At 40.1% G+C, this 23,411-nt stretch overlaps 1 protein-coding gene across 3 annotated transcripts in view; it reads right to left on the minus strand.

Annotated features, from left to right (window-relative positions):
• Window positions 1-23,411, minus strand: part of LOC145978052 (polyamine-transporting ATPase 13A3-like) — a 104,680-nt gene that overhangs the window by 49,343 nt on the left and 31,926 nt on the right. For all 3 annotated transcript variants that reach the window (XR_014440650.1, XR_014440651.1, XM_083110458.1), the window contains exons 5-14: window positions 22,454-22,604; window positions 21,375-21,509; window positions 11,789-11,855; window positions 9,345-9,499; window positions 7,883-8,018; window positions 6,157-6,314; window positions 4,995-5,183; window positions 3,649-3,858; window positions 2,539-2,779; window positions 1,855-2,097 (exon numbers count right to left, since the gene is read on the minus strand). Coding sequence is in view for 1 of the 3 variants with exons in the window: in XM_083110458.1 (XP_082966584.1) it covers window positions 1,855-2,097; window positions 2,539-2,779; window positions 3,649-3,858; window positions 4,995-5,183; window positions 6,157-6,314; window positions 7,883-8,018; window positions 9,345-9,499; window positions 11,789-11,855; window positions 21,375-21,509; window positions 22,454-22,604 (1,685 nt within the window). In the remaining 2 variants the exon portion in view is untranslated. The remainder of the gene's footprint in view (window positions 1-1,854; window positions 2,098-2,538; window positions 2,780-3,648; window positions 3,859-4,994; window positions 5,184-6,156; window positions 6,315-7,882; window positions 8,019-9,344; window positions 9,500-11,788; window positions 11,856-21,374; window positions 21,510-22,453; window positions 22,605-23,411) is intronic.

Raw genomic sequence — 23,411 nt, forward strand, 5'->3', positions numbered from 1 at the left:
TTCCATGCAGTATACCCTCGACTGCAATTTGCAGACTAACGTGGCTCTGACGTCTGGACCTACGGCTCGTATAATCTTCTGTAGGGCTGTGTGTGTGTGTTGTACTGTGTTTTGCTCTTATGTGTGCTGAGTGCTCCTTTACAGCTTCAGCTTTTAATCCAGGTAAGAATATTTTAGTCCTCCGACATTACAGAATTGTTATATTTTAGTTATCGTAACGGGCTGGACCCCGTACAATGTGACGGGTGGAAAATAACCTAAGTGCTGATGGTCTCAAGATTTCAAATTCAATCAATCGATCAATATGTCGAAAGATATGCACATTATATTTCCAGTATCAAATTCTTCCTTGCAGGATATGCTCTGCCTCTCCCAGGAAGAAAATCTAGTTTCGCATATGTATACAAATGTAAGCATAGTGGTTATAAGCCCAAACCATTCATCAAATAGAACAAGGTATTCATCAATGTACCCAATCGACCTCAGACGATACAAAAGCATCTGTTCACTTTTCAGTCACCAGAACCTTGCTAACCTGCAATTATTACAGTTTGTGTAGTTGTCTGCGTCGAAAAAGAGTTGGTAGTTGAGATATCCTTTTCTTTTTTTCTTAAAGCGCATCACGACCCTTGGGAAGGATCCTTGAGTGCCGGAGGAACGGCTGGAGGGAAGCCTCCGACCGCATACGCAGAGGGCGTTGCTGGCACGTCCCGAATTGTTTGTGTGTCACTTTCTGAGAAACGGGCGCTGCTTTCTTTTCTGCGCGTTGTAATCACTTTCTCCTCTCTTGCGGGCGAAGAGGGTGACGAGCGATGAGTGGTTGGAGGAAGAAACCGCAGGAGCAAACGTCAAGAAGTCTTCTTAGCTTAGCTGCAGGAAAAGGGAAAACCCCAACCTCCTCTCTCAAATAAGTATCTTTCAGATACTTAATTTACACACACACAAATATCTCTAAATTATTATATGATATACATATTTTCTTATGTTATTACAACAAAAGTAAATCACTAAATATTTATAAATATAATAAGGAATTAATTAGTTATATCAGATATTTATACAATAGCAATTCCTTAACCAACTGCTTACAAATCTCAACGAGTTACAAATTAGTAGAAATGGTTGAGTTTTTGTTTAGTTTTGGCTTTCTATTAATACAAATCGATTAGATTTCATACTCATGTTTGTTTTGCGTTCCTATTTTACTTTTATTGTGCGTATACATATTGCTATGTAGATCTGCCAATGGTCTCTTGAAAGAGAGAGAGAAAGCACGGAACACAAACGCACACAGAGACAGACATTATCCTTCGTTCAGGAAGGAACACTCTCAAGCAGGGGGAGAGAAATACAGGGCGCCTGAAAATTTCCATTTCCACTTGGCGCATGATTTTTCAAATTCAATTCTAATTTTGTATATAGGCTATATATTTCGAGGTCGCTTATGGAAATTTTTATTACTTTTAAAAATAAAGACCACGATATGTGTTTTTTGGTGTTTGTGTGTTTTCTGTATGACGTGCATCATTAAATCAGAATAATAAACAATGCCATTATCAATATTTGCACTGTTGCTAGCCGAATTTTAAAATCTGCAGTGATAAAGTGTAGTCGGCCATATGTTAAAATGCATAGTATAGTTATTCATGCTCTTGCTGGGAAGCCCACTCCTGTGCAAGAATTCAATCCAATATTGTATTAATTAATAAATGAAATGCCTTAAGGTCATATTTCAAAATGTGTAGCTTTATGTTAGTTATATTCACGGCTTTCTTAGACTGTATTTGAAAAAAAAGCTGCCTCTTGGGAGAAAGGGGGCTGGCACCTGAATCATTTCAATTTTTTTCAACTGACCTGTGGCCATGACGGTGGTGATACAGGCATCCTGCAGTTGCTCGATGACCTGCTGGGAGTCCGCTCGCAGAGGATTCTGTGTGACGATCAGCCCCAGGAAGCGGGCGCTCTTCTCCAGCTGCTCCCTCTCCATGCTGGAGGCCTCCTCCCACGACCTCTGCTCCAGAGACCTCCAGGCGACCCCAACCACACGCAGTCCCTGTCGCGTGTACCACTCCAGGATCTGGGAGAAGTTTGGAGGAACTACGAGCAAGGAATGTACGTACATACGTAACAAAAGAAAAAAACACATTGTAGCTGTTTACAAGAATATTTCACCAAAGACCAAATGCTACCGATAACTTAATTAATGCATCTTTGAATATTGTTCGTGTAGCTACAGTCATCCTACTAATAATATTTACAAGAGCTGTTCCATTTTAGAGGTCAAATAGCTTTAATTTTGCCCTTTAAGTATAAAGCTCTTTTTATGTAAGCATTTATCTTTTAATAATTTTAAAATCATTTAATATATGAAAAATGTTATTATAACAATAAACCACAGAAGCTCTTTCTGCGCCACTGATTGCCCTTACCCTTAACAAAAATACTATCCTGACAGCGTATACAATCTCTTACTTTGTTGTGCGTGTCGGGTTGCCTACTAACATTGTTCCAAGCCACTTCTGCTGGCAGTGTACCCACCTGTTTGAGGGTCGCACCCGTCGGCGAGCTTCTCGGGGGCCCCCTTGACGAAGACGGCGAGGTCGCTGGCGCCCTTCTGCTTGGCGATGACGGTGGTGGTCCTGGCGGCCGAGTGGAAGGGGAACTGCTTCAGGATGGCCAACTCAGGCTCCTCCCCCGGACAGGGGCTCCTGCGGGGCCTCACGAGGGCCGGCGTCCTCATGCCGTACTCTGGGTGGTGGTGGTTGTACTCCTCGATTTCCTACGGAGGATAACGTACCCTTTACATCAGCTCTTTAACTTTATAAAATGAGGTCTTTAAGATAACAAATACTATTTTTTTTTCAGCTACGAGCATATTTCTGGCAAGCAGGGAGGTCAAGCCCGTCAGATATATCGCTAAAGATACATCAGTTTACGATCAGCAAAATTTACGAAAATTTAACGATCGAAATTTACATGAAAAGTGTGCAATTGAGTGAAAATTTGCCTTTTGTTATTGATCTCATGAACATTAATATTTAATTCTTGTATTTTTTGTTTTTATGAAACAAGTTTGTAAGTACATTTGTAGTATGGAATTCCTTTGCTATGTCAACATCCTAACATTAGGTATCTGGTGCTTCCCAACTCACTACATTCGTCTTAGTGGGTGGAAGCAATCTCGTGGTACTGATCCACCACAGCATTCAGCAGCTTAACATAGGGTTAAGTTAAGGTTAATTTTGTTGGAGGAGATATATATAACTCATTGTCGGAAAGGTTAAAAATAATACTTCTAATATGTAAATTTTAATACATTTGGAAATTTTTGGAGAACGAGGGCACTAACTGCCCCCACGAAGTTACGGCTATGACCGTATATGAATCCCTGGCATGGAAGCAGTGGAGCTTTCCGAGGTTTCAGATATCTTGTCGCTAGAGCATGCAATATTTTCCAGCAGACTAGGACAAGCATTCTGAGGTACAGTCACGGACACTCCTGGATTGTAATGACCCCATAGACCATCAATGGGGTTGGTACAACCCAGAAGTGTCCGTGACTGTACAAGACATATCTCTGTATGACAGTATGATTGATTACTTCTCACGCACAGTAAAACTCGATTCAAAAGTGCAATATCAACTTACCCAGGATATGGCAGTGAAGATCTTGAGGTCTATGGGTGCCCCCGCCACCTCGCCCCCCACCTTGATGAGGGAGTGGCAGGTGCCCATGGCGTGCAGCAGAGGGGAGTCCAGGGGTAGGTGGGTGGGGTCCCTCACAGGTTCTTTGAAGGCCCCCTCCTCCGCCGGGACCACTCCAATGAAGTCCAAGGAGCCTTCCGTTAGGGTCCCAGTCTGGAAAGAACGAATTGTTAATATACACTGTGTGAAGGTTGTGTTGTTTTATTATCAAATATCAATTAAACATTTTTAGCGATTATGTTGGAAACACTACATATACTTCATTGAGTCCACCTCGGTAGTGGAGTGTCGAGTGCCACAGGCGGTTTGGGTTCGACTTCCAGACGTCTTGATTCAGGTGATCTAATTTAATCGCCATTTTCATCTTCGTCACAATTAACCCAACACCAAAAAACATCTCTCACCTTCATTAAGTTACTCTATACTCCATTATTTTGCCCTGATAGGATTAGAACTTAGGATATACTCATTACTGATGTGCCTTCAAATCTCTCTTCTATGCAGATAATATTTGCATAAAATTTCTATGTAGATTTGGGCGGGGGGGAGCACTTATATCCAAATCGATTATAAAACAAGAGAAATTATCTACCATAGCCATTTTATGTATATTAATGTTGGCAAATTAAGCAGAATTAACAAATAACTGAAAATTTCACAGAGATAAAAATGGCAGAAATGTTCTAGGCAACATGCAATTCAACATTCATGGCTTTTAGCGGTCATTTGACTAATATGGGAGGCGAAGTTCCATTCGGATTTCCTACTGGACTTTCAGTAGTATATGTTGTTTAGGGCATCATTTAATACATATTTGTCACATTTATCTGATTATAAACTTTTCTCTTTATTTTCAATTTGCATAAACTGTAATAAGAAGTAACACAGAAAGAAAATATTTCATAAGCATCTATTTTTTTAAAAAAAAAAACTATATATTAGAACCTCGATTTTACGTTTTTCAGGGAACCAGGTGAAAAAAATTAAAATTTTTGTAACATTGAATGTATAATGCAGAAAAATGCAAAATTCGGGTTCGTAAAATAGGGATTCTACTGTAGTTAGTGGCTGGAATATTGCAATTACTTCCCTCCACTCACCCAGAATTAAATGAGAAGAAATTTAACTTTTATAATATTTAACAAATAATTTTTAATTGGAAATATTTTTGCTGTTACTGTGTAATGAATATGAATCATTAGTAATCAGTAAGGAAGTTACTGGGTGAAATGCTGAGACCACAAAAGAGCAATTAAAGCTAATACTTGAACACTATATGCAGATGATACCTTGTCGAAGCAGACGAGGTCCACCCCTCCGCAGAGGCCGATGTACTTGGAGCTGAGGCAGAAGACGCCCCTCCGCTTGAGGCGTCTCTGGGCGTAGGCGTTGATGGCCGTCAGCGTCGCCGGGAGGACCGGCGGAACCACGAACGTCAAGATGTCCAGACCGTTCAGGATCACCTCCTCCGTCGTGGCCTGCGAAGATAATACAGTTCCCTGTGAAAGCCTTGCATAATTTATATTACGATTGTTGTTCAATGAATAAGGTAACTGTAGACTCTGGTCTACGAGGATTAAATGCTCGGACAAGTTCTACGATTGTGTAGAAAGTTAATGGATAAGCGACACTTAAGGGAATGCAGTTACTTTATTTATTGATCAACCCTCATATATCTGTGAGAGTTTTGCGCATACAACCTTCATTTTCATTTGTATGATATGAAAGGCAGAAAATAGAAAAGAAAGAAAAGAAGCATAATATAAAAAGGAATGTGATCACTTTTTGGATTTTAGTTTAAATTTGACAGTATAACAGTTATTCTAAAAAGTTTTGTAGCATTAATAATCTACGCAGAAAACGAAGCATTGTTTCCTGACGAGAGCTTCCTTCATAAGTAAGACAGATGTGATAAAACTTTTATGCTTATTTTATTAGTATTGAAGCGAAAGTGTTTATAACAGAAATTGCATTCATACTGGAATATGAATATGGCACTGGACCTACAGTTTATTGTGGGATTCGAACCACTGTGCCATGTGCCTCCACCGTGTATCGAACCATGGACCCCTTGATTACAAGGCTGCGACGTTAATGTCACGCCATCGGGAGGGCCTTACTGTAAATTACTTTTAAATGTATTTATAATATGTTGTTACACTTTCATAAATTTAAACATTTTAAGTATTAATATTAACATAATTGTGTGTATTTTTAATAATTTCTTCGTGTATATTATGTTCAACCTAAATGGGACTTCGGTCCTGTGAATGGACAAATAAATTAAATGAAATGAAAAGAGACATTAAATTAGATAATATTGCTTAAGTTTTCATACGTTTTTGTTTTGTAAAACTTGTTCAATTACTTATTTCTGGCAATTTTTCCATACTTTTCTGAACCCTGGGTTACTGAAAATTTGACCACGATGACAATAACCTGGTCACTCACCCCGTTGGAGATCCACACCCAGAAGGAGTAGGACATCCCCGACAGCCCGAGGACGAAGAACACGACGAGGAACTTCATGAAGTCGGAGTAAAACTTGAAGTCCACTGGTTTCGGGTGGAGGATCGACCGCACCAACTCACCCTTCATCGTCATGAACCCTGCAGAAAGAACAATTCGAAAACCTACACTTGAATCTTTGTAAACTACACAGGCTGTCTGCTTCTGCGAAGCTATATGTTTAGACTATTTGTGGCTTGTTTCATGTAGCATCCATATCCACTCATATCTCCGATTAAGATAGCGAGTAAAACCAATTGGAAAATAAATATTAATAGAACTACTCATTTATTAATAATCATAAAATATCCACTAGTTCAAGTTTCTCTTTAAAAGTATTCATGATAAAATACTAAAATGATAACATAAACATATAGTAAACCAGTCTGAAATCAACAAAACAACTAGGGACAAAAAATGGCCATGTAACCTCTTATTGTTGCACTAGTGTCTACGATTATGGGGGCGACGGGAGGCACTTTTGTCCTCACACTATGCTAAACCTTATCCACTAAAGGAAAGTAAACTGTCCTTGCCCCCCCCCCCAACTTTGGCAGCTTGAACCTCCCCCAGTTTTGGAACCCAATCGACGCCACTATGTTGCACTGTTACAAAACATTTATTGACTGTCAGACAGCAGCCTTTTGTGAATGTAACTGAGTCGCTGAAATCGGCACACGGAATTATTATAATTGTATAAGAAGAGATATTCGTGATAACATGTGGGCCTCCCCGATGGCGCAGTGGTGCCGTTCTTGCTTTGTAATCAAGGGGTCCCGGTCTCGATAGCCGGTGGAGGCAAGTAGTGGTTCGGATCCTAATTTAAACTGTACGTTCCAGTCCCGATTAGCCTTACTTTGCATAAAGTTGACTTAAAACGCCAAATCAATCAATCGTGATAGCATGTAAAAATGTTCATAGGAGAGCCTTTTAAAATCAAGGAGTGATGGTTAACTAGACATGCTTCTATAATATGTAGACGAGACGAGATTTTTGTCCGAGGCTTTCGGGCTCGTTCAAGCCAATGGTAAACTATGGATGGTATTTGAAAACCAATGGTAAATTATGATATTTAAAACCCCGACGTATTTTACTATTGGAATTATTTAGACATAACAAACTGATATCTACTTAATTGTATTCAAATGGAATATATATATACTCTAAGCTTCATGCATTCCCATTATGAACGGTCTGCACGTTATGGTTCGGTACAGCACAAACGACCGGAATGTCTATCCGAGAATTAAAACTTGATTTTTTATTTGATTTGTTGTTTTAAGTCCACTTTATGCACAGTAAGGCTAATCGGGACTGGACCTACAGTTTAAAGTGGGATCCGAACCACTTGTGCCTCCACCGGGTATCGAACCCGCGACCCCTTGATTACAAGGCGAAGACGCTACCACTGCGCCTTCGGGGAGGCCCTGAGAATTAAAACTGTCTGTGTGCCTTCGTCCTCAACGATCAGCTATTAGCCTTGTACGGCCAGTAAAACCTAGAGACCACACTCAGAAAATCACTATCAAAAGCTGTTCTGTGGAACTCTTTCTGCTGCAACGGTGGGCTACGGTATGCCGTGCTGGCTGTTGGTAAAGTTTTTTTTTTTTTTCATGAAATTGTGCAGCGAGGTTACATACATTCAGGTAAGAAACGTTTTCCTGCTTACCCGTTCGGATGACGACCGCACGTAGGCAGTCCCCGCTCTCCGCCCTTCCCTGCAGAATCTCCGTGCCGCACAGGATGACGTGCTGCTTGTCTTGCTGGTACTGGAAGACCTCATCCGGTTTCAGCTGCAGAGGCACCTGGTGGTGAAACAAGACATTCATTTCATCAATTAAAACTAGGAGTCGAATCCGTGAACTGAATGTAAATAGCGGCACCCAACTCCTGACTATGAAGCAGCTCCATAATTAGATATTTGGACGCCCTATGCATGATTGTGGTTTGACATTTTATGTGCGTCCTTCGATATTTTCTTCTTGTGTCATGGTTTGCGATATTTACAAATTTTGAAATAAGGAAGTAAAGAAAAACTCGTTAAAAATAATATAGTTTATATGCATTTTTAACTTTTTATAACTATTATTTCTTGAAACCGACAGGCTTCGTCATTCATAAGACGAGACAAAACCAATTTTCCTCTCGTCTCGTTTCGATGCCTTCCCAATTCTGAGTGACCTACAAACTCTTGTCTGTATAAGGACCTAAAATAGAAACTAATTTTGTGCAGAGGTGAAAAGAATTCACATGAAAATTGAATCAAATAATTCTCTGAATGTTAAATGGTTCTATTAGCACGCAATGTTAATTGGACATTATCCAGGGGACCATATTTGCTTGAATTCTACACTGGGATGACTTATAGGTTTCTGGACCATGGAAGCTCCTGTTTTTATTTTTCTTAGCTTCCAATTTGTTTTTTTGTATAGTACTGTTACATTGCTCCACTGAATTCTATGTGATTCAATCCATGCTTGCTCGGCTATTTTTGACCTATCGGTTCCGGCCTTGCGTGCGTGCTGCTTGTGTTCATCTGTCCTTTTCTGTAGAGGGTATCCTGATTGTCCTATGTAATCTCACCCGCATTCACATGGTATGTTGTAAATGCAGTTTTTGCTAGCTTGTATGGCGTTCTCTGGTTTGATGTTTGATAGTATGCTTCTTAGTGTCTTCTTACTGCTGAATGATGTCCTAAGCTAGAATTTTGAACCTATTTTACTTAGCTTTTCTGATAACCCAGGATTGTAAGGTATGAATACCGTGTCTCTTTAAAATGGCATAAATGGAGTAAAATTATTACAGAATTCAAGGGGGGCGCCGTAGAGCAGCGGGTTTGTCGTAGGTGTGTCATAGGTTCGATTCTCACCACATGCAAAATAAATTTGTTCGAGAGAAGAGGTTCTCTCTCGAAACATAGTATTAGAATAAGTATAGTTTAAAGCACTAGACAACGGATAATGTCCAATTAACATTGCATGCAAGTTGAATGAAAACAATCCGAAACATGGAATGGAATTAAGCTGAATTGAAACTTCTTCAGGTAACTTACTCCTTGCTTCTCACGCGAATGCTCTTCAACCTGCGCCATCTCTCCCACCGAGCAATCACACGAGAAAACAAAGACCAACCTTAGTGACTGGCGTGGACTCGCCAGTGAGCAGGGCCTCGTTCACCATGCACGATCCTTCCAGCAGCACCGCATCGCATTGCATCCCCACCTGTCCGTGCACCGGAAGCAGAATAATGTCCCCTGGTATGAGTTCCGTCGAGGATATCTTCATTTCTGGCACGGGGCAATATTTACAAAACATATTAGTGACAATATGCCCACAGTATCAATTACAAATATGAATTTTTACACTATGTTGACATGGGGTGAAACATTGACACTTTCAATACCTCGCACAAGGCTTTCATCGAAGGTCACGTGTGTCTCCCCGATGGCGTAGTGATAGCGTCGTCGCATTGTAATCAAGGAGTCTCAGGTTCGATAACAGGCGGAGGCACATACTGATTTGATTGATTGATTGATTGATTGATTTGGTGTTTTAAGTACACTTTATGCACAATAAAGCTAATCGGGACTGGACCTACAGTTTAAAGTGGGATCCGAACCACTATGTGCCTCCACCCGGTATCGAACCCGAGAACCCTTGATTACAAGGCGAGACATAGTGATTTGGATACAATTTTACACTATAGGTTGAGCCCTGATTAGTGATTAGCTTATCTGTGCACACAGACTCAAAACTCAGAGGTCACGTACTGATATTCACTATATACACAACACATTAAACATATTAAATATGAATTTGAATCATGTAGAACTAATGCATTGTGGTACACACACACACTCTCTCTCTCTTTCTCTCTCTCTCTCTCTCTCTCTCTCTCTCTCTCTCTGTCTCTGTCTGTCTGTTTGTGTGTGTGTATGTGTGTCTGTATGAAAAGTTATTTGTGATTTGTTCAATTTAGTTTGTTAAGTCTACCTTGAACACAGAAAGGTTAATCGGGACTGGGCCTACAGTTTAAAGTGGGATCCAAACTACTGTGTGCCTCCAACTCGGAACCCAACGATGTTACCACTACGCCATCGGGGAGGCCTACTGTCTAATTTATATTTCCAACGCAATGGTTATATTTTTATAAAATATTTCAGCTATACCAATCATTTTTCATCTGAACTATGTACAGGGTGTCCGGAATGGGACTGACGGTTTTTAAAAGTGTGTAGTTTTAAAATGGTTAGAGATAGGGAAGAAAGAAAACATTCATTTTGAAGGAAAACTCAAAAAGTTTTATTGGTATTACACAAGTCATTGTAACTCAGTATATCTCCACGTGAGCTCCATTTGTGACTCGGAGAATATCCAGCCTGAATTCAATCTCTCCACGTATTCTGTAACATCTGAGGTGTGACAGAAGCAATCGCATTCCGAATACGGGTCATCAGTTCATCAAGGTTACGAACCTTTTCACCTGAATACACAATGTCTTTCACATACCCCCACCGGAAAAAGTCCAGAGGGGTTACATCAGGGAAGCGTGGTGGCCACCTAATTGGCCCATCACGGCCTATCCAACGTTCCGGAAATTCCGTATCAAGATACTCCCTCACTTGTAGGCTCCAATGTGGCGGGGCACCATCCAATTGGAATATCACTCGAGGTTGCAAATGTTGTAATTGGGGAACTGCGAAGTTTTGAAGCATGTCTAGGAACACATTTCCTGTTATGGTTTGCTCAATGAAAAAGAAAGAGCCTATAACTTCATTAAGTGTTAAAGCGCACCAAACATTCAATTTTGGACTGTCTCGGGAATGTTCCACATACGCATGCGGATTCTCAGATCCTCATATCCTAACATTGTGTCTGTTAACACAGGCAGACAAGTGAAAAGTTGCTTCATCTAAGAAAACAAGTTCGATAGAAAATTATGGTCATTATCAATCTTGTGTAGAATTTCATTGTCAAATTCTGTGTAGAATTTCATTGGCAAATTCTAATCTTTTTGGCTTGTCGTTAGGCTTAACTTCTTGCAACAATTGCAACTTATACGCCCGCAAACGTAATCGTTTATGTACCACATCGTGCACAGTTGACCTTGGAATTCCCAGCTGCCTGCTTGCTGCGCGAATTGACTTCCTCGGACTACGGTCTGACACACGCGATTTACCACAACTGTGAGGTTTCACTATACTCCCTGCAGATAAAAATTGTTCCTTCCACGCCTGGATACTGTTGCATGATGGAGGATCCTTGTGGTAAACACGTCGGAAGTTTCGTTGCACTTGAACAACACTTTTTGTCTCTGTAAACCACCACACGCATTGCGCCTTTTCGAGTACCGACGCCATTTTTCGTTTCGGCGATACTAGCGCCGTCACCGGTAGTCGTACAACTATGAAAATTTGATGAACAAAACTTTTTGAGTTTTCCTTCAAAATGTATGTTTTCTTTCTTCCCTATCTCTGCCCATATTAAAACCACACACGTTTAAAAACTGTCAGTCCCATTCCGGACACGCTGTATATTTACTCAATAATAATATTGTGAATTAACGTGACACTCACCCTTTCCTTCCCGAACAACCATCACCTCTGACTGTGACTTCATGGCGTCCCGAAGCGCACGACTTTGCTGAAAGAGAAGAAACGCCTTCAGCAGGGCACAAATTAACTAGGGTACGGGGGCACAGCCTCCCCTACAACAAAATATACATAGCAAGGTATGTACGACATCATCGATGTGAAATTTCTGGACGATGTTGAGGATATAGAACCTATAATTATGAGTCAATATAACAATTTAATAGATTTGTTAGGTTGGTTTTCAAAACAAAATATAAGGTCGATAGCTTGGTGAATTAAAAATCATATTTACTATCCTGAAAATAAAATAATGAATAAAAACATGTAGCCTTCCTTGAAATTAAATTTTCAAATAAGTCAATGAAAGTGACAAGCATTATGTGCACACTTTTAATTCAAGTAATAAATAACTCATATTCTCACTTTCAAAAAATTAAACTGTATATTGTATTTCTTAATAAATATTATAGCTGCTGCAGACAACTTATTGAAAGTTAATGAAACATGTTATGCTCTACTAAAAAAATCATTGAAGTTACACCCTACTCTGACAAGTTCTTATAATATTCATAAAATGCAACCAAAGTATTATTAGTTTATGAAATAGACCTGAAATAGTAATAGTAATAGAAGTACGTAAAACAGGAAATGCGATTTGAATTCTTAATCAAAATACCAAACACATTACTTCATAATAATATTTCAATTTTGTGATTGCTGATGTGAATGTGCTAATATAACTGCTTGACAGATTCTGAATATTGCGAAATGGTTTCTTGATTGCTTGATTTGTTTTATTTTACTTCCCTTTCTTGCCACTTTTGGCTAATCACGAATTTCGGGACGACCTCCGTGCGCTACGAAGCCAGGGGTACATGATTCTAAAAATGGTCTAAGTATTGGTGTTCTTTGTGAGTATACCTTCGTCAAATTCATCATATCATCACTCATTCCCATTTTGGCGATTAGCCAAAAGTGGCAGGAAAGCGAGGTAAAATAGAACACCCAATCAATCAATGGCGAAGATGAGGTTGAGAAGAGAGATGAATTTGATGAAAGGAAGATAAAAAACACACATGGACCTGACACAGCACAGGCCTCGTTATTCTACAAAATGCAGTCCAGACTGTACTAAGTTTGTTAAATTTATGAAGGTGATACTCACATAGAGCTTTTCTAATCAGGACCAGGATTTGAACCCGGGATCCCTGGCGTCGTAGCACCGCTGTGCACACATTACGAAAATAAACTAATAAAGAGTGTACATAATACATGTATTGTGTGGACATAAAAATGTATGTTTGAAACAAAACCTTTCCTGACTTTTTATTGTTTCACAATGAAATTACGACCAATAAAGATAAATTAAATTCCCTGATTTGCTAATAATTTGTGTCTTGAAATAATTACATGCGGACAATTTTAATAGTAATCTAACCTTAAGGTTAATGTAAAAAGCAATGTTCTGCATGATACACAAGACGAACATATGTACAGCGTCTCTCAAAAGTCTTAAGATAGCGACATTTTAAACTAGGCAACCCAACTTACACAGGGCGTTGGTGGGTTGCGTGCAGAGTTAGGCTCAATTTCAGAGTTGCCACATGCACAATAGATACTTATGAAATATAAAACGAAGTATTATTGTATACAACTATTAAAAATATCAACATTATATCGCAAATAACAAAATGCTTTCTGAAAGAAAGAAAATCAGTTTTCTAATATTTCATCGCTGATGAGTCTACACAAAGGAATAGAGGAGAGAGGAAATCAAAGGTGACAAAGGAGAGCAGAAAGAGAAAGCGATAGGAGAAGAAGAAAAGTAGAGGAGTGAAGAAAAGAGAGGATAAAAGATGATAGAGGAAGTAGTGAAAAGAAAGGAAAAAGATTCGAGGAGACATTAGGAAAATTGAGCAACGAAAAGATGAGAGGAGGAAAACGAGATGAGGAGAGAGGAGAAGAGGAGTTTGGAGAGGAGAGGAGAATACGAGAAGAGAGGAGTGGAGAATACAGTAAAAGAGAGAAAAAGAGCAGAACGGTGAGAAGAGGAGAAGAGTGCAGTGGAGTCGGAAATCGAAGACAGGAGAGGAGATAAGAGGTTTTGAGAAGAGTGGGATGGGGGTGAGAGGTGACAACAGGAGGGGAGGCGATATGAGATAGAAGCAGAGGAGAAAGAGGGGTGAGAAGAATGAGAAGGAGAGGAGAAGAATGAGAAGGAGAGGAAAAGAACAGAAGAGACTGGAGACGAGAGGAGTCAAGAGGTAATTACAGAAAATATCGTCTCAGCGTCATGAATTGATGCATTGATCAAATTATCGACATGAAACATTCAATAACACTTTAAAATGTATTAAAGAATGTATTAGATCGGTGCAGAATGCCTTTTGGCTGCGTTCAGAGCAACATAAAATCTTCCACGTAAGATTTTCGATTTTACCTTCGATTATACCAGTGGCGAAGCGTGCTGTCTCTGGAAGGGTAGGCACAGGACGGAGCAGGGATTAGGGGTGGGGGAGCTGTGATTTAAACAAAAAAAAGCAGTATGTTAAAATATAGCCCCTAGAAAATAAAAGATAACATATTGTCTGAATCTCATCTACTGCTGTTCGAAAAAGTCGGGATAGTGATTGTAAAGGATAATGTAGTGATTAACGCTCTCGCCTTATAATCAAGAAGTAGAAGGGTCCATTCCTCCTGGAGCCATTGGTCCAGATTCTACTTTAATCTAGTCTCGATTAGATATCTGAGAAAAAAGGCGCTTCTGTCTCGAAGGTCAGAAAACAGTGACGATGGGACTCGATGTTCTGACCACGCGTCACCCAATGAAAAAGCCGTTCTGTCAGGCCCTAGCTATCTTACATTTGTTATATTCAAGTTGCTTGTAAAAATTATTTGCTACTTCAATAACAGTATTGTAAATGTTTCTCGCATTAACGAAATGGATCACTTGATCGTCACTTAGTACAGTATTTATTTCTTCTTAATGCTGACCTCCGCAGCGGATTGGTTATAACAGCGTGCTACGACAAGGGCCTCAGGTTCGAATCCCCGCCTAGGCATAGGTGTTCTTTGTGAGTCCCTTCGTCAATGTCATCATATCATCGCTCATCCTCATCTTCCAAATTAGCCAAAAATGGCAGAAAGCCAAGTGAAATAAACTAAATCTATCAATCAATTATTTCTTTTTAACTCTTTTATGCATATATTCTTCTTCAACACGCGACTTTTTTAAAAAAATTATAATATGATTTAGAAAATGATGAAATGCTACATGAGAACATGGGACACCTTTCTGTGTAACACACCGACCAGAAAATTTCAGAAACATGTATTTTCTCAATACCGTTTGCACTGTACTTTGCCCCTTTTAAAAGTAGCGCGTTTTCAGCTATGTCACTAATCATGAAAGGAAATTTTGCCTCAATATCCCTTTTCTCAAAGAAATAAAATACTTTCTCTTTCTGAATCGAGATTGGTGTGGGGCACATCCAGCAGCTAACACTTCGCGAAAAGCGGTTCCTCAAAAAAGCTGAAAACACCAAACTTAACACTGGTAACCAACTTACATGGTTTATTTGCAGTTAGAAGAATTCTAATAATGCCTACGTTGATAGGTTAGGAGGCCAAGTGTAGAGGTGTTAGCAACACATTTTCGCGACGTGTTAGCAGCTAGGTGTGCCCCGCTCCCGGCACACACTGAATCTTCCATGGAAATGCTGCTTCAACAAGCTCTGTGCGTCCGCTGCCTGCTTCGTCACGTTACACGATCGGCACTCTTCGGAAGTCAGAGGCCGGCCTCAAGGTTTACGTTACAGGCAAACGCGTCCCTGAAATTATGTTTTCCCGCACGATTCACATAGGTTGTTATGGGACCAGCTGAGGCACTCTCAGGCGGGCCTCGCTGAATGCGCAGATACGGTTCCAGGCAAGGTTGCAAACTTGCGGTAATTATCGGAAGACCTATAATTTCAGTTTTCTTTTATTAAGCGTCGTTTAATGATATAATAAATAATAAAATAATCCGTAATATACAAATATATTAGGGTAGGCACGGCCTCCGGGTCTCATAGGATGCTTCGCCACTGTATTATACCACTAAAAACATGAATGTAATTTTCATATTTATAAAAATTATCCTATTTTTCTCCACTTCTCAGTCCGCTGAAATGGAGATTTTATTCTTTAACGTTTCATCGTTAATTCCAAACAGGATCATTTCATTTCACACGCCGTGGACAATGAACACAATGGAATATGTCTAAAACTCATGAAAATTTTCTGCCACCGGAAGGGTTTGAACCTACTACCATCAGGTTGACAATCCTTAACGGTAGCCACTACCCTATAAGCTTTCGTTCCCGAGAGTTCGAAGAAGGATCTAATCAATGTGAAGTGGAGATGTAACTCTCCTTCTACATGTAATGTGCAAAGAATACTTGATTGGAACAAAGAAAAAAACGAAGGTAGTATGAATCGGCGCAAACATTTAATGGAAAATTGCACATGATGAAAACTGTTCATTCGATATTTGTGGAGGTATTCTTGCATTTAACTCGAGTGGAAAAGGGGGTAAAATTAGTATGTCCTGAATTACCACCAATTAATGTTTGTCAATGTCTATGAATCCGTTTCCACCAACGCCTTGTGTAAGTTGGGTTGCCTAGTTTGAAATGTCGCAGTCCTAAGACTTTTGACAGGCTGTACGTACATGCAATAAAAATGAGACACCTAAGTAGATTTTAATAGCAAATTTTCAATGGCAATTTCAACCACCGCCGTAGAGTTAGGCAACACACAAACTCCTTGCGGGGAAGCGAATATTTCAGGAACTAGGTGTCCCATTTTTATTGCGGTGACTGTACATTATAAGAACAAAAGTATTGTAAAATAACGGTACTGAATCTTAGGCACTTTCCATATGTAAGGTGCCGTGCGATCATGACTGTAATGGCAACTTTTTCGTGTAACTTTCCGAAGGCCATAAGGGGAGGAGAGGGGAGGCTTCTTTGGAGAAATCCTCCACCGTTTCCTGCTGCATAGTTAATACTGAATTAGTGAAGAAAGTGAAGTTTCTCTGGCGACCACATGTCGTATGGAAGGAGCCGCCTGTCAATATTCGCCGTCTCTGGAGAACAATGGACGCCTCTTTCCCATTCAGGCCGGAGGAAGACTCCTCGCTCAGGAATTCCCGCAACCCACGAGCCACGATATGTAACGCACACACGCACGCCCATCCACTTTCGTCCGGCTTCCTACGCCAATAATAAAGAACGTAGTAGTAGCTTTTGTTTTTTGTCCTGGTGACTCCCTGGTAGTATTGAATGCGTCATCAAATTAGACATATAATAGATGACTACATGTGGTAGAGGAGACTGGTTGAAAAAACTGGGGCGCCACCCTAATCACCGCCACTGAGTACATGACATGCATACTGCATTACACGGACACGCGTCTACACATTAGTGACTAATAGATATACTCGTCAGTGGCCTACACTGAGTCCAAGATCTGGGCTATCTCACTATGTCACGTGGTCTTAGGCTATGAATAGAAATAAATTTACCAACTCCTAAGAAATCAGGTTGCCAACTCATAAGAAATCAGGTTGCCAACTCATAGAAATCAGGTTGCCAACTCATAGGAAATCAGGTTGCCAAATCATAGGAAATCAGGTTGCCAACTCCAGAATCAGCATCATCATCTCACTGATATGAATAATAATTTTTACAATTTCTGATAGTTTTTTCTCCTGAATTTTATTCTCTAGACTTCAGGCTTCGCAGATAGCCTAGCTAGGCTAGAATATACGCTCCTGATACTCGTACACTGTAATTACACGGTCTAGTTCGTTGCTCTATTTGAATGGCGATCACTTTGACTGCCTGTAAACGTAATGTGTAGCATAAAATCGATTCCTTAAGCAACCTTACATTGCGCAGAAATTTTGAAATGAACCTAGTACGTTGAAACTAGCTTGTTAAATTATACAATGACTATAGCTCTTTTCAGTTGTTACGGCGTGCGCTCTAGAAGCTGGCAGGGGAAGTGGAGAGCGGGGAAACGACCTATCCAGAGCAACGAGACAGGCCGGTTAGAGAGAGAGACTGCAGCGTTGCCAGAGTAGCGGGAAAGGCGAGTTGAAATCGAAAGAACCATGAAATACAGACGTCCCATTGTTCACGTATGGCCTGAGAATGCATATTATCCCCATCTTGTGGTCAGTAGAATACCTATAAGTGTACGATATCAAGTGTATACGTTGTAGGAATTCTTTCCAACTGCACCGAATGGTAACTAGCATTGTCCATTACAATCACTGCGTCTTTGATGTTCCTTTCAAGCGTATCTAAAAACTGCAAAACCACTGAAAACTAATTTACATTCCTGTAGAAAACCAGTGTGACTGGAACCTACGTGACAAACAATATTGCGCCCACCTTTACCCACGGGCACTTTTAAACCCCCTGTACCCTCTTTATTTTGCCAGATTTTCGTTGGAGCGTAATTCTTATGTATGTACGTTTCATCTAAATGAAATACCTATATAGGGCAAAGGTTCCTTATCTTTTAGAAGATGCATTTTTAGCAAAAACGTTACTCTGGCTGTAACTATATCGGCTCTCTCCATCAGAAATCGTCTACCGTCATTGCTCTTTTTGTACTTGATCCCCATATACTTTAGTATCCTCCACAACGACGAAACTCCCCACTGAAGCTTATTTGTGTTTGCAAATCAACGCGTAACTTGTTCAGTGTTGGATATCCACCCTTTACATAATACCCGAGGATAATTCTTCTTATTATATCTTTATCGCAACCGTCGATAGCCTTTGCGATACTGTTCCTTTTGATTCGTTTGCGCGGTGATTCAAATGACCTGGAACCCGACGCCTCAAGACTGTCTTTGCCTTCCCTAACAATACGCTGCACAGTTCGCGTCACTCCACAAGCTTCCGACACTCTCTGTTGCACTTTGTGCACACTTACCAAGGGACCACTGTTTTCTGCTTCCTTTTGAAAATATCCATGAACCCTATTGATTATTTTCCTGCATTGGCTACAAACTACCTCTCTCCTGTTCGCCATCGTACGATACTTACTGCGTTAATAAGCACAAAGCTCCCTATGGAACAACGAGAGTACAAATAAACGTCACATCACATGCCACATACACGTTTATCGAAGAAACAATGCAGTTAGGCAATACACGATGCGACAACAATTACTCCCACGTATGTTATTCCTACATTCCGCTCATAACAAACAGGAATCAACACTGGGGCAAAAGACCATCAGCAACGCGGTGAATTGGCAACACAGCAACGTGCAGAACGAAGTTAGCGCTGCAGCTTCCTCCCGCAACTGCGTAACTCGGCTCCACCGCTAGGTGGTCTGTTCTCTGGTTGGTCAGCGGCATGTTCCCCGCTCCCCACTTCCCCTGCCAGCTTCTAGAGCGCACGACGTAAGAACTGAAAAGAGCTATAGTAAGTCTTCTTCACTTGTTTCCACATATCGCCAAGAATATCTGGTAATCTTCTGAGACATGCCGCATGTCACGTGACCTCGTTAAAGGACTTGTAAACTTTCCATTGACCTGTCGTAAAACGAAGGAGAATGGTGAGAATCCCCGTTGTCTTTTGTTCCATTGCTTAAAGCAATCGTCTTCGTTTGCTTGATGGGCCATCAAAGCGAAATAAAGCTGGAAAAATGCCATTCGGCTCTGCAGCAATTGGTTGGCCTTTCCAAGACCGGGACGTATAATGTATTCGGCGTTATCTTTGACACGGTATTACAACAAATAACTGCTTTTCCTTGTATCATGTTACGAGAACAAATTTTCCATGTCTGGAGATCATTTTGTTGAGTCTTCCTGGTATGAAGTTCTTGTTGCTTTTTTACACAGCAATCAGTGTGGTGTCAAATAACGTCTGCAGAAGATTTTCTACAGGGCTGGAGTCATACTACTTGACGTAGAGAGGGGACGACGTACTGGTATAGCCACCAATACATCTTAATTCACAGTTTCAGTGAATCATACGGAGTTGTTAGCACAAAAGGCTACGAGGTCAAGGGTCCCGGGTTCGAATCCAGGCCTGGGCATGAATGTTCCTTGTGGATGTCCGTTCATCAATTTCATCACATCATCTCATTCTTATCGTCGCAATTAGCCAAAAGTGGCAGAAATGCAACGCTAAATAACAAGAATCGAACAAATCAGTTTCATTGAATCCATGGGAGATGTTACTTAATTTTCTCTTCTTTTTATGTAATCTATTTTAATTTTTTAAAAAATATATTATTTTTCGAAAATTTTAATTGCATATTTACAGTTCAGTTCATGAAAGTTTCTTTCCTTTCAGAACATCATTAACTTATTCTACTAAACCATGGTTCACTGATGGTGTTAATGATACATTAAAATTTATAAAGAGTTCGATTACGATTTTCTATTTGTTGTTTACTATACTTTTTACTAAATTCTGCCTTCCTCCATAGTAGTATTTCTCAACCACCGAGCCGCGGCCCTGTACCTCTCCCTGATATCAATTATACCGGCTCACGAGAGATTCTGAAACTTTTCGTTTTAGTTTGAGCAGCAATTTTCATTAACAAATATTCTGTAGTGAAAGTATTCTAATGGATTGGAAATTTTCAGTGTTCAAAATGCAAACATGCCAATGAAAATCAGCATTTACCAAATTAATTTGATGATGCTGACCTAAGGAAACAAGATTTCATTAGATCCAGGGGTTAACAACTAATTTAAACCTACTTCTAATTTGTCAACAAGCCTAAACATAATCGAACTAGTACGTACTCTCTATGATTGTGCAAGAATTTCTTTATTAATATTTAATTTCAAATGTTCATATTAAAACATTAGAAAGTTTAGAAAGAAAATGGGGGCATCGGCTTTTAAAAAAATAATTTAATGGGCCGTGGTCTGACAATCATCCTCAGCGTCGCACACGATGACATGTTTATAGTCCATCTGATTTACTCGCGCCCATCGACGCAAATGTGCATGCGCGAGCAGGACGAGTTCACTGGCAAAATAGGGGACGGATGGATAATGGAAGCAGGTTACGTGAAAATCATCTACTGCTGAAACAATGTAATAACGTCGCCGGCAAAATATGTTAAGAGGGGAGTTAAGAGTGCTAAAATCCATCACAAACACAACAAAGCGAGCGATAATAAACAATACAAAAGAAATACTGATCTGGCACATACACCGTTGTTTCGTGCATGTTTCTACGTACCTTCCCTGTCGCATATGGACTCGTCTTCTCGAACTAATCCTGAGGCCAGCGGTCGGACCGTATATTCATGTGTTAAAAGAAAAGTTTCCATCTGAATTCACTTCATGCAGAATTGCGTTAATCTAGACTGGATATGCCTATATGTGATGTTCATGAATTGTAAAAAAAAACATGGTGTATTTGATTCCTTGATTACATAATCATAGTTGTCTAATCAAAAATAATGATATCAATACTAGTAACAACAACAACAACTTGTAAAGTAAGGTAGGAGTGTAAGATACAAGGAATAAAGCACTCACCCTTCTCGTCTCCCAGACAGTCGCGGCGATGGAGATGATGGAGAGCACGGCGACCACCACCGCATAATTGTAGTAGGCCTGGATGGCCCATAGAGTCACCGTGTACACTTGGAAGATGTAGAATGGGTTCACAGCCTGAAAATGAAGGAGAATCATACACTGTAAAATGTTTATGGTAATTCTTGTGTGGAAAACGGCACGAAGCCATTTAACGGGACACTAAGGTAGGAAATCAATTATGAACGGTCGGCGCGGCACGGGCGAAAACGGTCGAAATGCCTACCGGAAAATTAAAACTGGTTCCGGACCTTTGTTCCTGGTTCAGGTTTTTGTTTATTGTAGACATTCTTGCGTTGTGTGAGCTGGAAAAGAGGATTTTCTTTATATAGAAGTACTCATTCGTCTAAGACTCCTCCAATCAATTCATGTTCTCGCCTCTTCAGAAATGTATCATGAATGCAATGTCTGTGTTGCTGTTTGCGACGTATCTGTTTCTCTTGCTCCCCCACCCCCCAACCTCCTCCGCACAAGTTGCAACAATGGGCAACCATTACAACTTCTAGACGATCCAGGCTTTGTCGACTGTTTATAATGTGTTTGGTGCTTTAGTTATCATTGATTTGTTTTATTTTACTTCGCTTTTCTGCCACATTTGGCTGACTAAGATGAGGATGAATAGTGATAAGATGAAATAAATGAAAGGCCAATCACAACACAAGCTCCACGGAGGATTATACTGGCTCCGAGACCAGACGCCAGAGCCTCGTTAGCCCGTAAAATGCAGTCCAGTGTGTACTAGGTGGAAGAGAGGATGACACTTGGGTACCCTACGAAAGTGCAATTCTTTAAACTCCTCGCGATTTAGTGTTGTTCGGAGGGAATGATGACCGATGAACTTGCTCAAGGAAAAATTCCGGAAGAGGTTTAGGCAAGGATAAACTGTTATAAATACTCTGCCTGTCTGTGTGTACGTGCACATACCAGGTTTATGACAATTGTTGCCTTGCATCCTCGCACTATTGCAAAGTTTATACCCTGAAGACATGATGAAAATCTCAGTTACTTCTCAAAGCTCTTACCTCCTGAAAGATGAGCTGGAAGACCGGCCTCACTGGAACCTTGATGATGTTCTCCCCATAGATCCTTCGCCTGTCCAGCACCGCCTGGTTCTCCAGGCCGCAAGACGACAGGTCGCTGAAGAACTCGCCGTTGGCTCCCACGTCCAGGCCCCTGCAGGAGGAGATCAGTTGTCAAATGCATACCTCGTCATTCAATCCATTGACAACAGTTAAACTCGCTAGTATTATAAAAACTCATTTTCCACAGGAACATTTCTATCTTATGCAAGTTCAGTCCAGTTGCCTTCACCACCAGGCTTCCCAACAAAGATTCTGTAAACGTTCCATGACCCGTCCACCCATCGAAGTCTTCTTTACTTAATAATTCTAATTATGGTAAGAGATGAATACAAATTATGCAGCTCAATCTTGTCAACTTACCTGTTTGTCCATCTCTTTTATGTTAAATATGTCTCAGAGGAGTTTATATACAGAAACGTACAAATAAAAATAAATGTAATGTTCACAAGAAAAGTAAATTCATGGCTCACTAAATCTATCAAAGAAATGGATATTCTTAAAGATCACAGTGGTCAATATTAAGGAAAATATATCTTTGAAATAACTTATAAAAGTTTTAATATGAATCATACTGTGGTTTTCTCTTCTTATGTAATTGATTGACATGTGTACATACACACATATATACATATACATATATCTACGTGTGTGTTCCACAATCAAGAGAAAATTGCTGTTTTATAGAATCATTAAATTGTATTTGCTTTGTATAATTATAATTTGTATTGTATTAGGAACAGCCTATGTCTTCTGCAATTGGAGGTTTTAATCCTCTGTAGAAGTACAAAGACTAAATAAATAAAAGCACCATGAAATGCCTATTTTTTCTTTTATCTATATCTTTAATTTTGCCTTAGAATACGCTATTAGGAAGGTAAAATAATCTAACGAAGGACTA

The sequence above is a fragment of the Lepisma saccharinum genome, chromosome 24 (assembly GCF_977018435.1).
Source record: "Lepisma saccharinum chromosome 24, izLepSacc3.1, whole genome shotgun sequence".
NCBI lineage: Eukaryota > Metazoa > Arthropoda > Insecta > Zygentoma > Lepismatidae > Lepisma > Lepisma saccharinum.